General features: G+C 39.3%; 1 protein-coding gene across 8 annotated transcripts in view; it reads left to right on the plus strand.

Annotated features, from left to right (window-relative positions):
• LOC145353309 (rho guanine nucleotide exchange factor TIAM1-like) overlaps nucleotides 1–26,023 on the plus strand; it is a 324,742-nt gene that overhangs the window by 193,892 nt on the left and 104,827 nt on the right. For 7 of the 8 annotated variants that reach the window (XM_080203944.1, XM_080203943.1, XM_080203945.1 and 4 more), the window contains 4 exons: nucleotides 3,082–3,249; nucleotides 10,434–10,535; nucleotides 11,941–12,019; nucleotides 19,666–19,755. In XM_080203944.1, the coding sequence (XP_080060070.1) occupies nucleotides 3,082–3,249; nucleotides 10,434–10,535; nucleotides 11,941–12,019; nucleotides 19,666–19,755 (439 nt within the window). The remainder of the gene's footprint in view (nucleotides 1–3,081; nucleotides 3,250–10,433; nucleotides 10,536–11,940; nucleotides 12,020–19,665; nucleotides 19,756–26,023) is intronic. The other variant, XM_080203950.1, reaches the window with a different exon arrangement.

Below are 26,023 nucleotides of genomic sequence, written 5' to 3' on the forward strand. Positions count from 1 at the left end.
CAACATCACAGACCTCTTAAAGGGGAAATTGCTTCACCTATATTTTATTTTTGTTCACACGCAGCTGATTTGGTGCTGGTCACTTCAGCACTGTGGGTGATGTACATTGGATTACTTTAAGTACGCTGCATTCAATTTGCACTACTGCCAATACAGTTTTAAAGCCTGAGTTATTTTAAGTCCCAACCCAATGATTCCATGAGAATTGTCAAGGAAGTCGGGACTTCCGATGGGCAATTTCTCTGAAAAAGTCTCCAACTCTGAGAGTTTGGACAGTTCCAACTCACTCACTAGAATAGTTATACAAGAAATGTTAGATTAAAACCTGGTGCAGCACTATACAACTCACATGCAATCACTTCCACTGACCCCACACAACAGTTCTTGCCCCAACCCCAAATTCTCCTGTTAACCCAACCTGACTAGCGCCCCCCCCCACCCGACTCTTCAACTATCACAACCATTCTACCTGATTTTGCCACCCTACGCATTTACCATACCCACCTGCCTCCTTAGCCACTTATTTTACCCCCTCACCAACCCTACCTCCTTACCACTTACCTGACCAACATTACTCCACCTCTTTACCATTTACTTACCCACTTTCTTACACGTGTACATTCCCTCTCGAGCTTTTCAAAGAAGCTTTGGGATATTGAAACTCTCCTCACCGTAAAAAGGAGGTGTGGTTTCCCCCAGACTCTTTCTGCTGCTCCCTCCAAAGTTTTTAGTGCCAAGTCAGTGTGGAAGAATTTCTCTCAGAAGATTGCTCTGAAATACCGGAGGAAAGTAAGTGTGTATATTTTCTGTCTGTTCAGGGTCAGAAATAAGGCTTTGACCCTGAACAAAAGATTTAATCTTTGAAGTTTGAAAGAATGTCTTCCCCATGCTTTGCTGTTCCAAGGCATATACCAGTTATATTAGTGGCTGATGCACTATTAAACCTTCACTTGTATCACATTTAGCTCACTGCCAATGTATCAGAAGATCCAGAATCGATCTTTGTTGTGAATTGAATTTTCTTACCATCTGAATAAGCAGCTGACTTTTACATAGTGCTCCCTCACCATGTCATGCTTTAGACTTGGAGGCTGGTCCAGTGGATGACTGTGGTCACAAGCCTGTAGTGGGAAGACTGCAGTCATTGTGTTTGGTATCCACCAGAAACTCCATTCCACTGTCTACAATTTCCAGCTTTGACCACTGTCTGAAGCTAAGCAAGACCACACAAAATCTTAGTATTGTACATGACCCTGAGATGAGTGTGTAACCATATACATACAATGTGGCCCAGACTTCCAAAGCAGAACACTATAGGCCATTTAGTTTGACATCTGTTATCGAGAAAAAGCTGGAATCCACAAATAAGGAAGTGGTAGTAGTGCACTTGGAAACTCTTAAGACAATCGAGTAGAGTCAGCATAAATTTATGAAAGAAAAATTGAGTTTGACAATTATTTTTAGTGTTCTTAGAGGATTTAACAAGCTGAGTGGATGAAGGGGAATCATTAGATGTGGTGTATTTGGATGTTCAAAAGGCATTTGGTAAGGTGTCACACAAAAGACAGCAGCACAGGAAAAGAGTGGATGACACTGAACTTGGGACTGTTGTGGACTGTGAGGAAAATAATGATAATCTCAGGCAGATATAGATAGGCTGTTGGAATGGGTGGACATGTGAAATATGAAATTTAGTGAAGAGGAGTGTACTCAAGTACACAAGAAATAGGATCAGCAGTGGATCATATGGCCCATTGAGCCTGCTCCATCATCCAATATGATCATTAGCTGATTTTAGCTTCAACTGCCATTCCCCATACACCTCAGCTTCCTGAGAGATCAAAATGGTGCAAAGTGATGCATTTTGGTATGAATAATATGGAAAGGCAATACAAAATAATGGACGTAATTCTAAAAGGGGTGCAAGATCAGAGACATGTACATGTGCACAAATTGTTTAAGATGGCAGGGAAGGTTGATAAATTGGTTAACCAGACAGGATCCTCGGCTTTGTAAACCAAGCATAGAGTACAAAAACGAGAAAGACATGATGAACTTTTACAAGACACTGGTTTAACCTCAATTAGAGTACTGTATTTAATTCTGGGTACTATATTTTTGAAAGGATGTAGTGGTTTTGGAGAAATGTCAAAACGGCTTGACAGGGTCAATGTTGAGTTGGTGCCAAAGAGCCAATGGTGACATGAGGAAAAGCATTATTACATAATGAATGGTTAGGATGTGGAATATATTGCCTTAAGAGTATGGTGAAGGTAGATTCAGTTATGGCTTTCAAAAGAGTTGGATAAGCACCTGGGGTGATTTTCGAGGCACAGGGAAAGGGTGGGGAGGGAACTAGCTGAGTTACTCTTGCAGAGAGCTGCCATGGATACGATGGGCCATTTAATGTCCTCCTATGATTCTATTCACCTTTGATTATCAGCTCTGGAATTCCCTCTTTTAAAGCTCTACCCCTCTTCTGTTTCAAGATGCTCCTTTAAAAACCACCTGTTTGATCAAGTTTTTGGTCATCTGTCCTGATGGCCCTTTCAGTGGCAAGTTGGCAGTATGTTTTTATTGATATCACTGTTCTTAAGCACCTTGGCGCATTTTACTATGTTAAAGGCTTTGTCAAAATCTAGGTTGTTATAATGGCTTAGTGGAGTTTAAGATATTGATGAAGTTAAATTATCACAGATTAGTGGATCGTTTAGACACCCTGATCTTTTGACAATATCTTTGCAAATTTTTAATTCGGCAGCCTATAATTATTGGGTTCAGCAACTCCACCTAGCCAGTCCCCGAGAATATTGTCAGCAAACTTCTGGAACAAGAAAATGGGAAACATTAACAGAAGTAGAAAAAAGGTTGATATTCTGTTCTTTATAAAATGGTGATGATGTTCGGGTTTCCTCTTCATGTTGTGACATTATTTTTAAATAGTAATGAACTTTGTCAATCTACTGTATTGCACAAATTGCCTAAGCATGTTTCTGTATTGAAATGCAAGAAACCTTTTTTATATTGACTTAACTGTTAAGAAAGAATTTGAGTGTAGGTTATTACTGGCCTTTCCAACAGAGAGAAAAGAGCCTAACCATGAGTATTCATCAACAAACACGTGAAAGTGACAGCTGGGTTACTGATTTCCTCGTGCCTTCATGGGTCTGTTTACCAGATGATCAACCCATTTTGGTTGTTGTACATCCAGGGAACTCAGCACAGGAAATTCTTGAAGTTGCCTGTAAGGTATGTCCAAGATTAATTCTTCCTATACTTTCGACAAGTACTTATTAGAGGAGTTGACTACAGACAAAGTTACTTTGAAATGTAGCTGTTGGCGAAATAAAGGACCCCACAGAACTTTAAGAGATTGATTCCACAATGAAAGTATTTTATTAAAATTGAGAGCTGATTGTAAAAGCTTGATAATTATTTTTGCTTAATAAATCCTTTATTTAATTCGGTTGTTTAATATTGATTTTATTCCTCTTACTGAAATTGCTACTCTGTTCAAAGCTTTTAAATCACCTTTTGCATTATTACCTTTAAAAACTTTTTTCCTTCACAACAAGCAGCAACCAGCTTAATAATATCTGAAATACTCATTTATTTCCATGATTTTGATGTCCATTCCGCAACCCTGGTACAACGCCTGTTCGATTGTGTACCAGTATAATTTTGTTAGTGATTTGTATTTGTATTTATCCATGTTGTGGTTCAAAACACACAATTTCCATAGTCTGTGTTATATAGAAAAGTGGATATCATCACTGAGCAAAGGAACATTTATCTGTATTGTATTGAATGCATTATGTACTAAAGTAAATATTGTAGATCAATCCTCAGAAAGCAATCTGTACAAAAATAAAATTGTCAGTAGTAACTAGCACTGCCTGCAGTTTACGATTTCTTAAGTGCTAGGATAAAACAGAAGGTGTAATCCCAAAATCAATGTAATTTCTTAAAGGTTTTCATTGACACAGTATTTCATAGTTTTTGTTATCCTTTAGTTTTTTTCAGCAGATTTTAACTTCTGAATGAATTTGAAATCAGCCATCAGGGAGTTTGCCACTTGTAAAATGAAGTATCTAAGAGAATAGTTCGTATTTTGTTTCACTTAATTAATTTTTTAAGCCAATTGCAATATAGTCAATGGAAAGTTTAAAGTACTTGTATCTATTTAATTTAAACAGAATGTATTTACATTTAGACAAGTTTATGATTACCAGTTAATGGTACTTCATTATTTTGGCATACAGAGAATTCCTTATTTTAAAAAAAAAATCAGTCTGTGCTTCTTTTTGTTGAGGACAGTCACTTTTTTTCTTCACTTATGTGTTTGGTAACTCTTGCAGAGGGATTGATCCACAAGTGTAATTAGCCTTCTTGCCAAGTCGCAGTTAATCATGCATAACTCTAGACAGAGTCACCATGTAATTTGGCCTTGAGGCTTGTCTCCAAATTATCTGTCCATGGATGTGAGCAATGTGGGTATGGCTGCATCCTGAATTGCCCTGAGAAGATGGTGGTTAGCTTGCTTGAATTGCAGAATAGTCTGATGTCAGAAATTCCAGAAATTTGTCCCAACAGTACTGAATGAAAAATAATACCTGTTCAACTCAAGCGCTTCACTTTAAGGGAAAGCTTTGAGTTGATTTTGTTCCCATGATGTTGTAGTTCTTATTGTTCTTAGTAGTTGAGATCACATAGCTTGACGGTGCTCTTGGTAGTTGAATGTGTTACTGCAGCTGTAGTGAGCTGGTGGTAAATGTGGTGGATACTGAGTCCAGCAACAGGCAAGCTAAAGCTCTATCCCGATTGGAGTTGGACTTGTATTGTTTGATCAGTATAGACCCCTTAAGATTCTTGTTCTTGATAAAAAGCAACCTGGCAAAGATCAGAGATCAAACCCAAAACATTTGTAACCAAGTATTGTAGTATGCGATGAGCTGAAAAATCATTCAAAATACAACTTAACTTCTTGTTGTACAAATGTACTATTAAAATGGTTTTTATATATATAAAAAGGTAGATGGATAGTTTTTTGAATATATAGAAAATGGTTAAGTTTCAAAAATGATTTGGGCAACTAAATAATGGGTTAATTCAATATTTATATTGCTGCATTCCTGTCATGATTGTGTGCAGCCAATGCCTTAATGTTAGTCAGTGATTACGTAAAAACAACTGCACAATAAAAATGGTATTTTGCTCTTTATGCTCAAGTGGATTCATTGTTATAAATATAAAAATGATTTTCGGTTGTCTCTTAACCTTTACAGCATTTTAAAAAATCTTTTGGTCCAGATTCCAGGCTGACAAAAATAGTAAAACAATCCAACTCGATACATTTTATACACTGTTTTTATGTTTACCTATAGCTGACATTATTAAAATAAACAAAACATTAAGAAGAAAGCTTACACATTAGAATTGGGATAGGCCATTTGAATTTCTCTTTATCTTCATCTTAGAAATCAGTCAAGTGAACCTTCTCTGTATTGCTTATAATGTAATTATATCCTTCATTAAGTAAGGAGACCAACACTATACAGTAATCCAGATCGGTCTCACCAATACCCTGTATAATTTCTCTACTTTTATGTTTAATTCCCCTTGCAATAAAGGCCAGCATTCCATTTGCTTTCCTCATCACTTGCTGCAACTGCACACCAACTTGATGATTTATGTACCAGGACACCCAGATCCCTCTATGGTTATAAAGTTCTGCAATCTCTTTCCATTCAAACCATAAACTGCTTTTCTGCCAAAGTGGGTGAGTTCACATTTTCCCATTTTTGCCCATTCAGTTAACTTAGCTGAATCCCTTTGCAAACTCTTTATCATATTGAGAGGCTACTTTCCCACTTATCTGTGTGTCATCAGCAAATTTAGCTACTTTTGATAACCTTCCAAGACTAGCTGCACAGTCAAACTGAAGTGATGAGATGTTTGTTTCAATGTAAGGTGGACTGTGAAGGAGAAAAGCAGCATTAATAGACACAGAAGTGCAGATGCACTCAAAAATATACACAAGAATATATATGTATAGATAATGGAAGAAAAAAACATAATCATACAATCCCTACATTTCAGAAGGAGGCCATTTGGCCCATCAAGCCTCTACCGACTATCCAAAAGAACATCTCATCTTGCCCCCCCCCTCCCCCGCCCTATCCCTGTGACCCCACACATTCAGTCTCCCTAATCTACACATCATGGGACAATTTATCATGGCCAATCTACCTAAGCTGTGCACCTTTGGACTGTGGATGGAATCCGGAACACCCGGAGGAAACCCATACAGACAATGACCCAAGGCTGGAATCGAAACATGGTCTCTGATGCTATCAGGTAGCAGTGCTAACCACTGTGCCGGCCACAAAAATGAACAAGGATAGATTGGTCACATTTATGTACAGCCATGAAAATGTGCGTATTCAACATGAAAATAAAATTAGTTTCCTTTAGATTATCAAGATTGTGCTCTGATAAATTAGATTTGCCCATTCTTAGAATTATTCTTATACACTGTAAGTTATTCTCCTATTTTATCCTCCTATTCTTAATTAGGGACAATATGATTATTACTCAAATAATTATATAAACTTTACTCCTTAACATGTTTCTAATTTTGCTGATAGATTTGTTATAGACTTGTGATATGTGGAAATAAATGTGAAAATTTGCCATATTTTCAGACTTTAATTCAATTAATCTTCAATGTGAGAGGTGTTGTGATGAAAGCAAAGGTTATTGTAATTTTAGTCTTACTTTGTGATACAACTTTAGAGTAAGTGAAGCAACTTCAGGTAGAATGCACTTTTTAAAAGATCTATACTGCAATTGTTAGGGTAGAGGTAATGTTTCAGAAGGGTGGAGGTTGTAGTTTATTCATCACCATGCCATAAATGCAGTTTTTCTGAATATCACTAAAAACACTATCTTCTGAGTCCAAACAATTTAGGTTAAGTTGAAATATGCCTGTTAAGGTTTATATCATCATCAGCCGCACATCTATTGTGTATGCATATTTTGTCATTTATGGCTGTATTCATTAAATATACAAATGTGAATATAGTTTATGAATTGTTCCAATGCCTTCTTCCACTTTATAACTTCTTGTTACCTGTGTTTTCTCTCCTGTCTCCTGCATCAGCTCATGCACATTTACCTTTTTGTTTGATCTGCATCTTCTCACTTCAAATCACAATGTGAGTTAAGAACCCGAAGAGTTCTGGTACAGTAGTATGATTCAGATGTTAAGTAATCAAGCATTTCATTACAGAGTTTTAAGAATCGGACAATCCTATTTTAAAGTACCCTTTTAAGTCATTTGTGGGGCAAGGGATGTGGATGGGGGAAACAACCACCTGTGACAATGGTTTCCAAATTTTTGTATGTAGCTGGATAATTAATGTCACTGAAGTAAGTGCATAAGTATTGAGTCTTTTCATTTATTAAATCAACTTGAGTACTTTTAAAAGCCTGCAATGAAATTTAGGATACTGAATAGTTAACTTCACTAGATGCACTAAAACATTTCTGGCAAATGCTTTTCATATTATTAAATTTTTTTTCATTACTTAACCCTTTAACCATTTGCCGCATATCCTTAGTAGGTCACTTTGGAAATATAACTCATCTTCTCTGAAGTTGTATACATAAATGATAGTTTAATATTTCCTTTATTTATATATTGTGCAAAGATTTGCCTCAATTATTTTTATAGCATTTTGCTGCTTTTTTGGTCAGCTGCATTGTTATTTACTCTTGTTAGGAAAGCTAGGATGTGGAAGGTTTCAGTTTCGGAACTAATGAAAAATACTGTGAAAACTTTTGATTAACTTGCTTGTTTTGATTTGTACAAAAAAAATCATTAAGTGCATCATTTAACTAGATTTCAAAATCTTAATACCTAGTTGAGAGAGAGTGCCATCAAATCAAATAGTCTAATGTAACTGCCTGCTAAGACAAAATTGATCTAGAGCAGCAGAATGAGGCAAATTAGTGCTAATGGTTTGCTACACTTGGTATCCCATGTTTCAGAAATGCCTGCTGAGCACTGTGAAATGAGCATGGAACAAAGCAATAGTTAAAAGATATCCAGCTATGTAATATTGCTGTGGGAATAATATGAAAAAAAACCTCATCTTCAATAGAATTCATTCTTCATCCTATTGCATTCCAGATTCTTAGGATATTTTTAGGATTCTCGCACACTTTTATGATTCTTTTGATTAAGTATTTATTTAATACAATTGCAATTGGGACAAAATTTAAGTAAGCATTATTGGAGGAGATGTTCAAAGTTGTTAAATGCATTAAATGTTTAGAATATCACATGTTCTTTTTGGCCTTGTGCTATCTTTTTTGAGACAGTAGATTATATTTGGGAAACCACATTTAACTATTATTTGCTTCTGGCACGCTAGTATCCCTGAACTTGAGTAAAATCAAAACAATGCTCCTTGTGGATGGGAGAATCATTTTATTTCTTAATTGTGTATTTATATTTGAATATTTTGTTTAAATAAAATAACTGAGTTATTTATTAATTTCACAAGCAACCAAGTAAATGGCTCTCTGCGTTAAATTTTTACCTATCTTTGGAGGGGAAGGTCAGCAAAAGAAACAAAGAGTTAATTTTAATTTCTGAGTCATAGTTGATTGGGTTGATGACTATAGAAGCTAGCTATTACTCCCAATTCATAGAAACTAGCTTGTATTCTTTTATTTATAGTGAGTACAGGTTTTCAGACTTCCATGAATTTAATGAGTTTTCATGATGCATTTGTACTTTTTGTAGCAATTATTGATTCCCAGGATGCCAATAGTTTCATTTGAGTTGATGTTGCATCATATGATCTAGCGTGCTTTGAACTCAATTTTGTGCAAATGTCAAACATAATTTTCAAAAAGAGTATGTAGTGCAGCTGGGCATCAAAAACTTCCTTTAATGTAAATCTTTAAGTAGTATGCAAATAATAAAGCTTTTTCATGAAAATATAATGCCGTTGCTTAACGATCACACACAACTTTAGACAATATGGATTTATTTCTCTTTCATGCCTGAGAATTTTAGTGCATTAGAACACACATGAGGAACAGATCTATTCTCAAATTTCATAGGTTTGAAGACTGACAGTGAAATCTTAATGAACTGTATGTTTGTTTAACTTATTTGCATTCTAATACTTGAGTGTTGTCAGCTCAAATTAAAATACTGAAAGGTGACCAGTTACGGTTAATAAAGGAGTGGGGAGGAGTGAGAAAGGAGATTTATGAAGATGTTGCCAGGACTGGAAAATTTTAGCGCTGAGGAAAGATTGGAGAGGCTGGATAAAAACAAATTTATTGCAGGTGCTAGAACCTGAAACAAAAGAACAGAGAATGCTGGAAAATCTTAGCAGGTCTGACATAGAATCACTAAAGTTCTACAGTGCACAGGGAATCCATTCAGCCCATCGCATCTGCCCTCACTCTCTGAAAATGTATCTTATCCAGCTCCCATCCTGTAACCCCACACATTTACAATGGTTAATCCACTAAACTACACATCTTTGGACACTAAGGGGCAATTTAGCATGGCCAGTTCACCTAAACTGCACATCTTTAGACTGATGAAGAGTTATCCAGACTTGGGACATTAGCTCTGTTCTTTCTTTGCAGATGCTCTCAGACATGCTGAGATTTTCCAACATTTTCTGTGATTGTGTTGGATAAGCTGGAGTTGTTTTCTTTGGAACAGAAGAGGCACAAAGGAGACTTGATTACAGTATATTAAATAATGAGGGGCCTAAATAGAGTGGATAGCAAAGACGTACTTCATTTGGTAGAGAGGTCTAAAATTATGGTGTGTAAATTTAAAGTAATTATAGAAAGATTAAAAAGAAGTTGAGAATTTTTTTCACCCAGAGGGTGAACACTGCCTGAAAGGGTGTCGAGGCAGAAACTCTCATTGCGTTTAGAAAGTATTTGGTTATGCACTTGAAGTGCTGTGATTGACCAAGCTATAGATCAAGAACTAGAAGGTGGGATTGGGCTGGATAAGTTTTCTTTGGCCAGCAAAGGCATGGTGGACCTAATGGCTTTCTGTATTGCAACTGTCTCTGAGATCAAGATATTTTCTACTTGTGTTACTATTCTCACCCTTTTCTATATTACCTAATAAAGTCCACGTAGCAAAGGAGTTTGCAAACAGTTTCTTTTCCTACAATCACCTATTCAGAACAGTATTGGACCACAGCAGTTGTATAGAACGTGTAATGGAGCTAAGTAGTCTCAAGTATTTTTTCAGTGTATTTTGCAGTATGCATGAAATTATTTAAAAAATTGAATATTAGTCATTATGTTTCCATTAACCCTGGAACAGGAGGGTTTTAAAAAAATTCTACACTTATAAATTTCTAGTGTTTTATATTTTGTAGGTACAAAATTTGGAGCCAAGTGATCACTATGTATGTTTGAAGTTTACAGTGGACAATCACATTCAATATTTTATACCAAAGCAAGAGGATATTCATGAACTGGTAGGTAACCTGAGTCTAGGTTTACACAACTGCGGAATGGTTATCAGCAATTTATGATTATGTGCAGATGAGAGTTCTTGACAATGTGGCATGCAAATTTTGAATCATAGAAATATTACAGGAATAAAGGTTTTCTTTGTCATTGATTAAATTCTAAGAATATTAAACCAAGGAACGTTTGGAAACCTATTTATTATCTGCCACATTTAGTTTTTTTAACTTTAGTTGTGTGTATATCCCACAAAAAAGTCACTGATGAACAAATGACTTTTTAATGAAACATTGTTACTAGTCTGTTTTGATTATGAACCCTATCTTCTCACCTTTGTCTTGTTTTTGAGTCTTTAAGACCAAGACCAAGATCAAAATCAATTGGTATAAGAGGGAAGGTGCTCATTTAAAGAAGAAATACATGGTTACTCCATTCCCTATGGAAGGGAACAACTTAAAAAAAGAGTCCCTCATCCTCAGGGTTTGAGCCAGGATTTAGAGCCTCATTCCTCAGGTGACTCTCACCTGAGCCATTTGAATTGCTTGTTTGCCTGTTTTGGCATTTGAATGCTGATCCTGCCCTGATCTACTATTAGGTCAGGAATGTGGGTACTTCCAGTGTAGGTATTCAAAGGCTCTTAGTCAACTAGCTATGTGAGGGGTGAGTGTAAGCTTCTTTGCTGACCAGGCTCAGAAAAATACCACCCTTGAAGTGGGATGCAGCATATGGCTGCAGCTTAATTTCAAGCCCTTCTTCTGCAATCCAGCTGGAGTGAGTTCCCTGATTTCTTTGAATGTTTTGCAGTGCAAGGCTGTGGTCGACTATAAAATGATAGCACTTTGATGCTGGAGTTGAAATGATATTAATGGGAGATGTATGTTGTGTCAAGCATGGATTGAGGTCAAAATTATTCAGTTCTCTTTCTCCACCTAGTATGAAGTATGAAGAAAAGCACACTAAACAATGTCAAGTGCTATCAAGTAGGTGCAGGAAACATGCCCTGAAGATTGATCTGTGTAGATTCTATTGGAATTTTTCTAGAACGGATGGGATGCAATGTTGTAAAACAATGGAATGTGTTTGCTTTCTGTTACTTTTATATTTAGCTTTTATATTTTGAGAGATACCTATCCAATAGGTTTTGTTGGTTATATAAGTTATATGAATAAAGCTGAAAACAAGAGTCCAGATGAGGATGGTTTAAAAAATTAAATTTAGAAATGATTGTCTTGACAATGCTAATTTTGGAAGATGTTCATTTGATATTCATGTGTAATTTCCAGCAGTAAATTAGATAACCTATAACATTAGAAATTTATGTTCATTAAATGCGCATTGATAAATACTTCAATTGTAATTATTCTGAAGCAGTTTCTCTGTTTTGAAATTGACAAAAATATTTTGTTTTCTCAGTTATACCAAGAAATTGAAATTTGTCCTAAAGTTATTCATCGTGTTCAGTTTGACAAGTCTGATACTTCTGTTAGTTATGGTAAGACTGTGCAAAATGCTGAAATATAAATAAATGTATGCACAGATTTCCACAAATATTTCTATTCATCAATTGTGATTTTATTTTGCTTTGTTATTTTGGTAGCATTGGCAACCTGCTTTAAAAGAAAATATGAAATTTTCCTAACATTTGTGCAAGTGGTCCACGTTGCAAAATTCTTAAGACAGTCAGAGGCTGAGTTATTTGTTTCAATGTGACTTTGAGATCATGATATGATTAGAGGCTCGGCTATATACAATGTAAATTGAAATTGTACAATTTATCTCCACTGATTTTGTGCAAAAATGCCTCCTGGTTGTTTTGTTAAAATGCTTGAACTGTTTCATTTTTGAAAGCAAACATTGACTTTGAATTAACTGGAGTAGACAACTGTGTTGATCATATTTTCCTACAACATTTTTCCCCTGGAATTTTTGGTTTGCCCGTTTACTGGCCAGCCAGATTCTTCTTCTGTAAGAACAGGAAGTATGCTGCCAGAACCCAGCCAGCTTGCTTGCTGAGTTGTATTTGCTTACTTCAAGGTATTTGGCACTAACTTGGAAATAACTTCTTAGTTTCTTCCCTTACTCTGGACTGAGATTCGATCTTTAGTAGGGATTAAGCTTGTGTCCCTAGTCTTCCAATATCCACTGTGTTCCTGTCTATCACACCACTTGCTTTCAACTTTGGAATTAGGTATTAGTAGCATTAGTTGCTACATGTTAGTATATTAGTTTATGATAATGTAATTGTATACTTTGAAAGAATAGTAGTTTATTTCAAGGCGATCAGATACTGGACACCTTCAGACATGACGCCAGCGTTGGACTGGGGTAAACACAGTAAGAAGTCTGACAACACCAGGTTTAAGTCCAACCAATTTATTCGATAGTAAACTCAAATAACTATCAAATAAATTGGCTGGACTTAAACCTGGTGTTGTTAGACTTCTTACTACCTTCAGACATCCCATTCATGGCTAATTAATTGACATGTGGGCCTTGACTACTTTATTTATTTTTTATTTGTTTGTGAAACGTAAACACTGTACAAACACAATAACATTCACTCCAGCAGGGTTTGCAATACCTTCCTGCAAACGGGGAGCTGATGGTCTGACCCTGTTGGAGTGAAGGACGGCCATGAAGGCCTTGCCCCCAAAGTGTCGGGGAAATGGGTGGGTACTCCCTTGACTTTGCTAATTTGGCATTGCCACCCTGGCCCCTTGACGCTCCCCAAGGGGCAAAATGGCAATGCCCAGGAGGCACTGTGGCACTCCCCACCAAGCATTGGGCAGTGACAAGGGGGTGGAGCCTCATTGCAGAGGGGCCTATAGGGGCAGGGCCCCTGGGAGTGATTGGTGGGGGAGGTGGGCCCCGCAGCCACTCTTCACTCGGTGGCGACAGAGGCAGGGAGACCAGCGATTTGGGGCTGACCACCAGGGTTGAGGGGGATTGGGGGAGGGTCAAGGCAGCTCAGGTGTAGGGGTGGTGAGTTGGGGCTGGCCTATACATGTCTGAGAGCACAGTGATTAAAGGGTGGGAGGGTCAGAAGGGTAGCATTGCGAGATTGTGGGGCAATTGGGAGGCCAGCAATGTGAAACTGCTCCACATGTGCCAATCTTGGCGCTGTCAGATCGGTGCATGCACAGTGGCCCATTTAGCGCTATCAAGTCAGCCTCTCCAGCAGGTATAGGCCCGCCCCCTGATTTTTAACGAGATTCATGCTGGGGCTCTCAATGATGCACAAGTGTGAGAGCTTAATTTTGTAAATCCCACTGAAAAAAAAGTGATTTACTCCAGTTTTTACACACATTCAAAACAGAGTTTTTTTGGAAAAATCCCACTCCATGTTTTTTTGATTTGGGTGAAGGGAATACTTTACTTCAAATTGCTATTAGTCAAGTTATTAGCAATTAACAATATAAAGGGATATTGGGAAATAGAGTACCAGTTACAACGCTGTGGTTTCCATGATTCTTTATAGCAGAAGAAAAAGTAACCACTATGTGGTGCTGCAGAATAATTGTCTCAATTATGAACGCTTTAGTTATCAACATTGAACAAGAAAGAAGAACTAAATTTTAAACTTTAAAATACAAGTGGTCTCCAGTTTAGTTATTCAAAAAATATCAGTTGATTTGTGGTGCACTAATTCATATGTTAGCTGTGCTAGCATGAATTGCTGAGTAATGCCGACTTCAGGAATTCCGCAGTTAAGAGCGGGGAAAATCAGTCGAGGTTCTATCCCTGTTTGTAAAATTTTAAGGTTTCGAGTATAAAACTTCTGATTAAAATCTCTAAATTCCAAATTCCTAATTTGGTACTTAGAGATTTAACACTAAACACTAACTTAACACTAGGGCCCTCTGTTGTACCTGATTGAATAAGGTACGACTAACTAGTACTTATGAATTCAGTAGAAATTATTAAACAACATTTGCATATACTTAACTAAAAACAGCGAAGCAGCATGGAGGTTCTTGTCCCTCAACACTGATCTTTTGCTTTAATTCCCCAAATCCTTGATTCTGAGATCAGAATTTCTATCTGGATTGGAAGAGTTTGTTTTGAGTCAGTGAGTGAACAACTAAGTGAGAAGAATAATGCATTAACAATCCTTGTTTCCTCTTTCCAATTTGATTGTGAATGTTTCAAATGTTAAATGGGATATTGGAATCCCACAGTATTGATGGTGTGGTTGCTGGAACTGACTTCTGCAGGCAGAGTAGTTCATTGTTCGGGTAGTTGCCGGAACTAACTGTTGGGGGGTGGAGGATGACAACGTTCTGGGAGAAGTGGCATACTGGTAATGATTGAATCTCTTTGTCCTCTCAAAGCAGTGTTTGGGAGGAAGTGGAGTGCTGGTAATGATTGTTTTGAGGGAGCAAAGAGACTCAGTGTTTGGGGGGAAGTGGGGAGGTGGGTGCTGGCATTGATTGCTGGGGGGGAAGGAGAGGTGCCAGTGCTGGATCTGAGTCTGAACTTGGGGGGGTGGGGCGGGGGAGAGCCAATTTTGATCGGGGTCATGAAGGGGAGTCCCTCAGACCTCTGTGGTGGGCTGGGGGGAAATTTGTTCATGTTCTCATCAGAATGCCCTTTGCACATGGCACTCCGATTTTAATGAAGCCAGGCTTTGCCAGTGTGTTTAAGCCCCAAAGCCCTATATGACAACATGAAACACACCCAACTATTTCTTTGTGACTGTGAGATCTGGAGAGAAAACTGATGTGTTTCTCTGGCGACAAACACTCTGGCAGTGATTCTCCCAAAAAAATTCAGAGTGTTTAATTCATGTGAAAACTTGACGAAATCACATTGTGTTTTTTTCAGTGTGAGTTCAAAAATGAATCTCCTGCCTTCTGTGCACGAGTGTGAATTGTGCGAATAATCAGTGGGTGGGGCCTATTCCCACCTGGGAGGCTGAGCGAGTCTCTGCGCATGTGCTGATCTGTCAGTGTGAAGATCGGCGCATGCTCAGTGGGCCCTGTCTGTGGGCCTCCCAATGGCTGGCCAGTTTAATTGCTGGCCCAATCACTGGCCCCTCCATGTGTGTCAAGGCCCCACTCCCAACCCATCTCAATCACTGCTCGATTATCCATTCAACGTCCCACCCTGCTGGCTAGCCCCGATCATTGACCTCCCTCCCTCTGCTTGTGATCTGTATGCAGAGTGGCAGCCAGACCCCCCCATGATCGCCCCCAGAGGCTCTGCCCCCTGAGCATTACCACTTTGCTCCTTGGGCAGTGCCAGGGGACATGGCTGGCACTGCCAGGGTGCCAAAGCCCAGGGTCACCCCCAACCCATCCCCACACTTGATCTCTAGGGATCTCTTGATTGCCCCTTCCCTTCAATCCAGTCAGGTGGGGCCACTAACTCCCTGAAAGTAGAGACCTGCTGTAATCCCTCTGGAGTGAAATACTCCAGTGGGCCTGGAGACCTTAGTCCTAGGTCCAGTAATTATATTTAAATTAGATTTGCATGCTCCTTTGCATGCTTAATGGAGCTCTGTGCCTATTTCCGGTGCAGAACTGACAGCATTGGAAATCTGGCTCTAGGAGACGCACTCTGGGCCAGACGCTTGGTGCGGATCACTCTAATCCAGCACCGCTGAAATCTCCCAGATGGGAGAATTGTCCCTTCTGTTTTTCTCACTGCAACCAACACTCTGCCAAATTCTGGTAAGATTGCCCCCAATTAGTCAGGAGCAATATTCCCCCTAAAATGCTTAAGTGCACCTGGTTGTGCAGTAATCTAGAATGTGCCGTACATTGAAATAAACAACCTCTTCTGCTCTTTGGGAGAAATTTCCAGCAGAGTAAGTCATGACCTTTAAAAACTAAAAGGCCTATGGCCAAAATGCTCAAAGGAGTTTGTCATCTGCCAAGAATAAAAAAAATTTAGAAGAAACATTGGCCACCAGTCATTTAAGACTCATCCAGCACTGGAGTACGTCATTGTGGCGAAACCAAACAAGACTGGAGTAATTCAAATGTGCCCTACCTATTTCTACCAGCATAAGATAGCCACAAGATTTACAATTTAGTAGTGCCATTACCTGCACCTGATCTAGGTTTGTGTTGGGTGATTGTGAAATTTGTCTTTTTAGGTGAATATAGTGATGATGGATCCAGCATCTTTTTCAGAACCTCTTGGAAAGATTTGTCAGTGCTGGGTGGAGGAGGCACTGGAGCTGCCCCACTCAACTTTTCAAGAGTTTGCTGACATCTAACCAGGAATTGCCAACAAACATACATGTTCTTAACAGCTTATTCAATGTCAAACAAGGAGAAAACTGTACTACGGATCTGCACTGGCATGTGATCGCCCCTCCAGTTCGCATTCCAGCACTCTGCTGCTCTTCCTTCAATTTGTCCTTCCCTCCAGGCTTACCCGAGGGCAGTCGACACTGAGACAAGTGGCCTAAATTCCATCTGGTCACATAATGGCACTGCTTCTTGGAGGCCTGGCAAACTCAGAATTAATTTCTGTTGAGGAAGCTTGCTGTGATTTCCTTGTTTAGTCATGTGCTGGAATCATGTATGATTCACCCACAGGTATAATTAGTGTAGTCTCCCAAGTGTCAAGGTAAGCTCCCATTATTTGGATGTCTGCCAGTACCTCATTAAAAAACACCTCAATCACGACTTCAGTTGTATCATTACACAGTCTGAGTACCTTCTGATGTGTGGAGCTGCTTTCTGAATGATATTTAATTTGCTGTCTGGACTCAAAGATCGACCTTTGTACACCAACTTCCATTAATGCTATTATCAAATAGATACGTCACTGAGCAATTATCCTTCACCAAGAAGCTTTGTTTTCACTTGTGTGGACACGAGATTTCCCATGCAATAAGATTGACATAGATTCATTTCTTTGTCAGTATAACAGGCAGAACACAACATCTGTGGTGAATGTCATTTTGAACAAAACATCTTTGTGTTTATAGACAATTTGACATTATTATCAAATCCACATAATTGCTGTTTCAGTTGTTATAGAAAGGTTTTTACGACATTGATTTTGTTCAGAAACTCAAAGTGGAGAGTTGCTGGAAGTGGAGATGAAGGTATTTCTTACTGTCCTATTTCCCAGGCTCCTCACCAAATTGGATAACGCCACGTTTCATTACATGCTCTCACCCACTCACACAATGTGTTTAAATCTTTCTGAAACCTCTTTGTATCATTTTCTGCTTATTTTATCACCTAACATTGTACCAAACTTGGATGCATTACATTAGGTTCCCTCATCTAAAACAATATAAATTGTGGAATAGCTGAGCGTACACATCCTTGTAACACATTGCTAGTTACATCCCACCAACCTGAAAATGCCCTGTTTATGCCTACTCGCTACTTTCTGTCTAGTAACTCCTCAGTCCATATTAATGTATTACCCCCAGTCCCATGTGATCTAACTTTGTGTGTGGCACCTTATCAGATGCTTTGTGAAAGTACAAATACAGTATGTCCACTAGCCTATTCATTGCCCTTTATCCATTCAATTAGTTGCATCTCAAAAAAACACCTGTTGTCTCTGCTTAATCATGTTATGATTTTCTAAGTACATTGTTACCACATGCCTAATAGATTCTAGCATTCTGCCTGCTCCTGATGTTGGGCTAACTGATTTATAGTCTGCTGATATGTCTTTTTCTCCTGTCTTAAAAAGCAGGGTTATATTTGCTATCTTGGAAATTGTTCCAATCTGTAAGGAATTCTGTCAAATCAAAGCCAATGCAACTACTATTTCTGCAGCTACCTCTAGTAAAACCTTAAGATCCATGTTGTCAGATGCAGGGGATTTATCATCACTTAGTCTCAAAAGTTTCTTCAGTACTTATACTGACTTCTTTAAATTCCTCATTCTCGCTGAAGTCTTGTTTCTGTGTTGTTTTGGAATGGTTTTCGTACATTTCACTGTGAAGAAGATTTGTCCATTATTTCTGCCATCCCCTTATTTCCCATTATAATTTCACCTGTCCCTGCCTCTTTTTTGGCACTCATTTTCTTTCACTAATCTCTTCCTGTTTACATACTTATAGGAATGTTTAAAATCTGTCCTTCTTGTCTCTTTCCCTTATCAAGTTCTTGACCCTCTTTTCATGAAATCTTAACTTCAGTCAATCCTCAGGCCTACTTTTTTGACAACAATATAAGCCTCTTTCCTTGACCTAATACTATCTTTTGCTCCTTCTGTTAGTCACGATTGTACCACTTTTTCTGTGAATTGTATCTTTCGATGCTAGCCGTTGCTTGTCTATTAACATATTTTTCAATGGCGTTTCCCAATATAGTTTCATCAACTCATCCCTCTTACCTACATAGTTTTCTTTATTTAGATTTAAAACCCTAGTTTTCAGACTTGCGGAGCAGGAAAGACCCAATATCTCATTCACATTCGCATTTTCCATTATTGCCTGAGTGGAAAAGTAGTATGACAATCATTGTGAGTGAGATCTCCAAGCCTGCTCCACACTGTCTCCGCTCCTCCACTCAAAAGAAGAGTTCAAAAAATTAGATGCATATATGAGTTCAGTTACGTAAGGATTACAATTTGTAGAGTCGATTGCGTAGCATGTTGGCACAGTGGTTAGCACTGAGGTATCACAGCACCAGGGACCCAAGTTTGATTCCAGCCTGTCTTGATTCTGTCTGTGAATTTTGCATGTTCTCCCTGTGTCTCCGTGGGTTTCCACTGGGTACTGTGGTTTCCTCCCACAGTCCGAAGTTGGGTGGTTTAGGTAGATTGACCATGGTGGATGTGTGGGGTTATGGGGATAAGGCAGAGATGAAGGCCTGGGTGGGATGCTCCTTCGAAATGTCGGTGTGAACTCAATAGGCTGGATGGCCTTTCTCTGCATGGTAGGAATTCTATGATTAACTTTAACTCAGCTACAAGCAAACAGTGCAGATAGGCATGGCAATGTGCTTTTACCAATATGTGCAACGTGAAAAATAGGCCATACAAACCTTCCCACTGAAGCAAGTCTGTAGTTGATTAATTAGTCCAGGCCTCTGGAATAATAGACCAGTAAGATAACCAGTACACTACCGTGTTTCTATGTTTATTAAAGTTTTCGTTCGTTTTTCAGCAGGGTTTAACTTTATTTATATTATCTGTATCTCTTTTTCTGTTTAGGATTTTGTGTGTCATTAGTTGAAGAAGAGGGATCACATCAACAGATGATTATCACTGATGTAAAAGAAGGTGGTCTGGCTTCATCTAAAGGTAATCTGGTTCTCTTCAAGTGCACAGTATTAACTTTGAAGTGTTTTCTCTTTGCCTATCTGTTGCAAAGATCATTTGCAGTTTCTTTTTATTTAGCACAGCATTGTAACTGAACATTATTTGCTTAGGATTCTTCCTTTATATATTTGGGAAAGATTTGGAGAAATGCAGTTTACTGATAAACCAATCTAAGTTTATGGTTATTGCTTCTTGGACTCAACTGCAGATGCTTATACAAAGCCAAGTTTTTAATCTGATACTTCTAAAGAAAATTTAGTGTTATTTTTCAAATATGTTAAATTCTTGTATTCTTAATTTGATTCCTGTCTTAAGTTCATATCAGTACTTTTATTCTGGTTATCATTATGGTTTTAATCATTGCAGTCCAACATGTGGCAGAGGCGTTATATAGTGGAAAAAATAGGAAGAAAGCCACTCTTATGAACAAAATTGAACATCTTTCCTATCTCCTCTGAATTTAGTGACTACTAATCATCGAATTCCCAGTTTGATGTTTCCCAACTTAACAAGTCCTACCTGTGGCACAGAGTCATAGAGGTTTACAGTACGGAAACAGGCTGTTCGACCCAACTTGTCCATGCTGCCCCTTCTGCCAAAGAGTGTGCATAGGTAGATGCATTGTTTGCAAATTTCAATAATTTCATGAATATTCTGGGCAGAATTTTCCCAGAAAAAAGTGTTGAATTCACGTGAAAACTGGAGTAATTCCCGCTGCTTTTTTCAGTGGGAGTTTAGAGAAGAATCTCCCACACTCTGTCACTGCAGAGGCCAACATCATGAATGTTATTTAAAAACTAGGGGGTGGGACCTATCCCCGCTAGAGAGGCTGAAATCAGCATGCTGAACAGACTACTGCGCATGCGTCAATCTGTTGGTGTCGAGATGCAGTAAAAAGTCTGACAACACCAGGTTTTAGTCCAACCTATTTATTTGATAACATACTCACAAGCTTTCGAGGGGACTGCCTCTTCGTCAGGTGAATTCACCTGACGAAGAGGCAGTCCCCTCGAAAGCTTGTGAGTATATTATCAAATAAATAGGTTGGACTAAAACCTGGTGTTGTCAGACTTTTTACTGTGTTTATGCCAGTCCAACGCCAGCATACCCACATCATGACAGTGTCGAGATGCGCAGAGGCCCTGCACTGATGGCCTCAATTATGGCCAGCTCTGCTGGCTCTCCGCACCCCTTCCTCCCCCACGGCCTGGTTGCTGGCCCCCTGACCATTCCTGGCCAGCCCCGAACTCCTCCCTATTGGCCTGCCCCGATTCCCCAACCCCACACTGATCCCTATGCAGAGGCAGCGGTGCCCTGCTCCCATCTGCCTACCCCTTAGCACTGTCCCGTGCCTGATGGGCAATGTCAAGGTGTGCCTTGGGCATTGACACTTTTCCCATTGGGTACTGTCAGAGGCATAGGCTGGCATTGCCAGGGTACCAATGCACAGGGGTCACCCCCCACCCCGCTGCCCGACCCTCTGGGAACCCCCGATTCCCCCTTCACACCAACAGGGTCAGGCCGCTAGTGCTAGTGGGGAGTTACTGTAAACCCTGCCGAAGTGAACCATTCTGGCAGGGTGGTTGGGGGGATGGGTGGGTGGGAGTCATCTGCACTCAAAGGGTCAGCTCTTTTTCCTCCTTGCAGATGCTGCCAGACCTGCTGAGATTTTCCAGCATTTTCTCTTTGGTTCAGATTCCAGCATCTGCAGTAATTTGCTTTCATTCATTTAAACAGCATCTTTAACATAGTTAAACTTCCTAAGGCATTTCAAAGGAGTATGAGCCAATAGAATTTGACGCTGACAACCTTGACGAGATATTGGATGAACCTTGGCCTTATCTATTCAGGGATATTTCTAATTCTTGTGTCAAGTTAGCACCAGTAGACTGGTGCTATAGCATTTCACCTCTTTGATCCCTACAGACTTCAACGTTATCATCTTTGCCACTTGTCCTTCACCAACCTGAGTATAAGGTTATCAAAGGATAGCTTGACAAAGATGGATTTTTGGTGAATTCCAGTGCAAAGAAGGGAGAGTGATGGCACATTAAGTATTGCAGACAATCTTAGTAGGGTAGGTGAATAAATCAATTAGTCTTTTTTATTTGTTCATGGGATGTACTGGCAAGATCAGCATTCTTTTACCCTCCTAATTTCCCTTGAAGGCACTTCTGAGCCACCTGTTGGGCACCTTTCACAGTCCTGTTAAGTTCCAGAATTTTGAGACCGCAACAATGAAATAATGGTGACTTAGAATGGAATTGGACATCTTGGTGTTCCCATGTGTTGTTGTCAAAAATTACAACCACTCAAATAGTTCCAATCTTTGACTACAACAGTAACTGGGACTTTATTAACAAATATATTTGAGAGACATAACCCTGCTCCTCCAAAATATCTGACAGCTACCAAGTCTGAGTAACATATTTATACCTTTTGGTTATCATGCTTATACTATAAATTCTAATAAGCATCACTCTACTGGTTGCAGAAGTAATTTAACTAACTGAGGACTGAAGTTTGTGCTTCTTAGCTCACTTCTGCTTACATTAAGTTTGTCATTGTTAGTTTCCCACACCAGCATGCTAAGAAAGGGCTAATAACTATTATTTTAAAGCTGTTAATGCTCATTACTACATTTGCCTACTTCAAAGCCAAATGATTTCAATGACCCCACCTCCCATGTATCAGCTACTTTTGTCCTTTTAAGCTAGTAAAGGCATGGGGTTGGAAAGTACCATTGATGAAATGTTGATGAGTTACTGCAGTGCATTTTGTAGATGGTACATAATGGAGATATGGTTCACTAATAGTGAAGGAAGTGAATGTTTAACGTGATAGATGGCAGCTAATCAAGCAAGCTGTTTGTCCTGCATAGTGTCATTCCCTTTGGGTGTTGTTGAAGCTGTTCTCATCCAGCTAAATGGAGAATATTCCATCACATTCCTGACTTGTGCCTTGTAGCTGGTAGAAAGGCTCCTCAAACTTAATACTAGAGTGAATCTAGAGCAGTTGGGAAAGTGAAGGCAGAGAAAGGATTTTTAAAAAGGGGAAGTTTCTCATGAAAAAAGAATATTGGATTGGCCTTACTTAACGTGTTCCGGATGTCTTAGAGTAAAGTCAATGACTACTGCAGCGCTGATGCTATGTTGGGTGGAAGGACAAAGGTAAATTTTGAATTGGAGAGCCAATTGCCAATTGATGTAAGAATGGAAAGAGTAGGTGCTTTTTCAAAGGAAGAGAGCATTGTTTACAGGACTGGAGGTAAATTGGGAAGTGGAAACAAGGAAGTGAACTATATAAATGATCAGGATCAAGGCGATGCAAGATGTTGTGGATGATTGTGAAAGTGAATTGGAATGCTAGATATAATTTATGAGGACAGGAGGGCAAAAGGAGTGGAAAGAAATGGATTAGGGTCAAGTCACCAGTAATGTGATGGGCATTTGGCACAATGGCCAAGTGGGAATTCTCTGCCTGTTGAAGTGGTGGAGGCTGCCTCGCTAAATATTTTTAAGACGCGGGTTGATGGGTTTTTGATAAGAGAGGGGATTAAAGGTTATGGGGAGAGGGCGGGAAAGTGGAACTGAGCCACGACAGATCAGCCATGATCTTATTGAATGGCGGGGCAGGCTCGAAGGGCTAGATGGCCTACTCCTGCTCCTATTTCTTATGTTCTTATGGTATGTAAAGAGCAAAGATCTAGACATGGAAGTTGTAGAATTGGGAGTAGATTGCTGGCAAAGTCATTGTATGATAAGTGGGGAGAAGCTGAGGTGCTCAAATAAGGAAAAGGTAATTCAGAGGCAGGGGGAAGATGAGATTGGTCATGATAGGAAATTGTGCACCTAATGAGGATGTATAGTGGACTCAGAGGGAAGTTTAAACTGTATTGATGGGCAGCAGAGAGCTTAGGAAAACAAATAATCCCTTAGAATGACGATTTGAAGAATAATCATTGTGCCAGTTGAAACTGGGCTATTTTGAAGGTTAAGTTCCAAAGCTGAAACGATCATTTGTCAGATTCATTTTCATTATTGAATAATGCTGCTCTTATAAATGAAAGTCTTGTTGTTAGATTGTGATGTTATCTTCAGTGGGCATGCTCTGTCTCATTATTAGTTTTAATTCTTTTTATACATTTTCCTAAATCTTTTTACTGCTTAATCATATACTTTAGGGTTCCACAACAAATGTAGTTTTCCTGTTCAAAAAACAATTGGAAACATCAATCCAGCTGCAAGAGACTACAGTTCTGCAGCTCCAAATTACAGCAAATACTGATTTCATTCCCAATCTTTTGGCGGTACACAATTCTAAACTTTCAAAAACCGATTATTCCCTAGAAGTAGATCATATGGATCAAAATGAATGTCAGTCGAGCACAGTGCAGACAGTGAAACATGCACGACCCCCACTGCTTCTGTAAACTGCCTGAGGCCAAATACTGAATGGAGCCTTTTTGTTCTGTAATGCTGTTGCCTGCTATCTTTAGAGTACTGGCTGTAGTACCCCATTGTGATATTCTACTTAATAGTCATTGAAATTTGTGTTCAGCTTAGCGTGTAGTGGAATCTTGTTCCATCGTGAAAATTGCAAGAATTCAGGCCATTCTTTCATGCAGAGGCTGGAGAGCAACGACCTTGTGATTACAACAAACTTTTCAGGTCTTTAATTAATGAATTCCAATCCATTGCTTGAATGGACAGTTTCAGCATGCTGGCTAATAATAAATGGGAATTCATTTCTGGGGCATTGTCCATATTCATCACACATGACTTTGGAAGATTTTCAGAAACCATAGAAAATGACAACAGACACAATTTGGTTCTGGAGAACAACATGGAGCGAAAACCCCAAGCTGTGATAAATAACAGAAGTACTGGAAATATTTGGTAGAGCAACCTCTGTGTTGAGAAAAACAGAGTTCTTGTTTCAGGTCAATGATCTTTTATCAAAACTAGAAAAGGAAAGGGTTATGGTGGCAACAATTGGTTGCCTTGGAAAAGGATTAGGAATCACGACACAGGATTCATCTGTGTCTGTTCCTTCTGTTCAAGGCAGCAGATCAACTTTGTGCTATTTGCTAATTTATATGATGCAGGCAGCATTCTTCAGCAGATGGCCCAAAATTGGGAGTGCACCATATTCATTTAGGTGTTAGCACAATTTAAAAGTGGTGGTGCGTTGTGGCTGGAGCATGTGCTAAATGTCATTGTGGAACTCATTCTGGCATAGAAGAAGGCATGATAATGAAACAACATGTGGATGTGGGGTCCCTAAGATTTTCCACTGCACTGAAGCCCCTGATCGATGAGCTGTAGAGAAGGAGATATTGGCTCTATCCACTGGGGCCAAGAGGTAGTTGGGATAGATAACTGGTGGTGAATGCCCGGAAGCAAGCCGTGAGGACATAGATTCAGTACTGCAAAATGTTCAATGATCCCACACTGGTGAGGTTCAGAAGTTTATCTTCAAATGCCACATCACTTCAACTACATTATTAACCTCAGCAATTGCTCAATACACCACAACGTCCCCACCCTCCCATCACTTACCAACATTCTCTATCAACCTGAATACATAGCTTTACTGTACACGCTTTGCTGCAAAACTCACACCCACATTTCATAGCTTGCATACTGTACAACCATGAAAGCCAAGTCGCCCATGGAAATTGCACATCAGTGGTACATTTCCTTCTCTTTTATTGGACTGGGTAGAACAAAGGAATCGATAAGCACTTATCAGAGGCTTATGTGCTGCTGCATATTCTTAACCCGATGGAGGAGATGGTGCTGATCGTCAGTGTCACAGCTACTGCTGAGGCTGTGGTCGGCAATGAGCCTTAAATGATAGAAGATGATAGTGTCTTCATTCTTGATCCTCCTCACAAAGCACTTGCAACACGTTCCACCATCTTTTCTGATTTAGAAGTTGCAGGTGGTGAAAAATACGCCTCTTATTTCTCCATCGGACCCCCACTCCTCTACTACAGCCTTACCCATGTGCATTTCTTCTTTCAGATACCCAAGAACTGCAACTAAGCCAGGTAGTAATGGAACAGTAATAAGTGAAAGAACAAGACCACAGAAATAATAAAGAAACACCATCACACTATTTCTCACTCTCAGCCAACAGTTCCGATACTGATGCTGTGCAAAGTTTAGAGAAGATAACTAAGAGACAGGATCTGCACGTGGTGTGATCTGAGGTACCAATGACCTGCAGCCAGGCTTGTGGAAAA

This window comes from Carcharhinus amblyrhynchos, chromosome 15 (assembly GCF_965287045.1).
Source record: "Carcharhinus amblyrhynchos chromosome 15, sCarAmb.v2.hapA, whole genome shotgun sequence".
Lineage (NCBI taxonomy): Eukaryota > Metazoa > Chordata > Chondrichthyes > Carcharhiniformes > Carcharhinidae > Carcharhinus > Carcharhinus amblyrhynchos.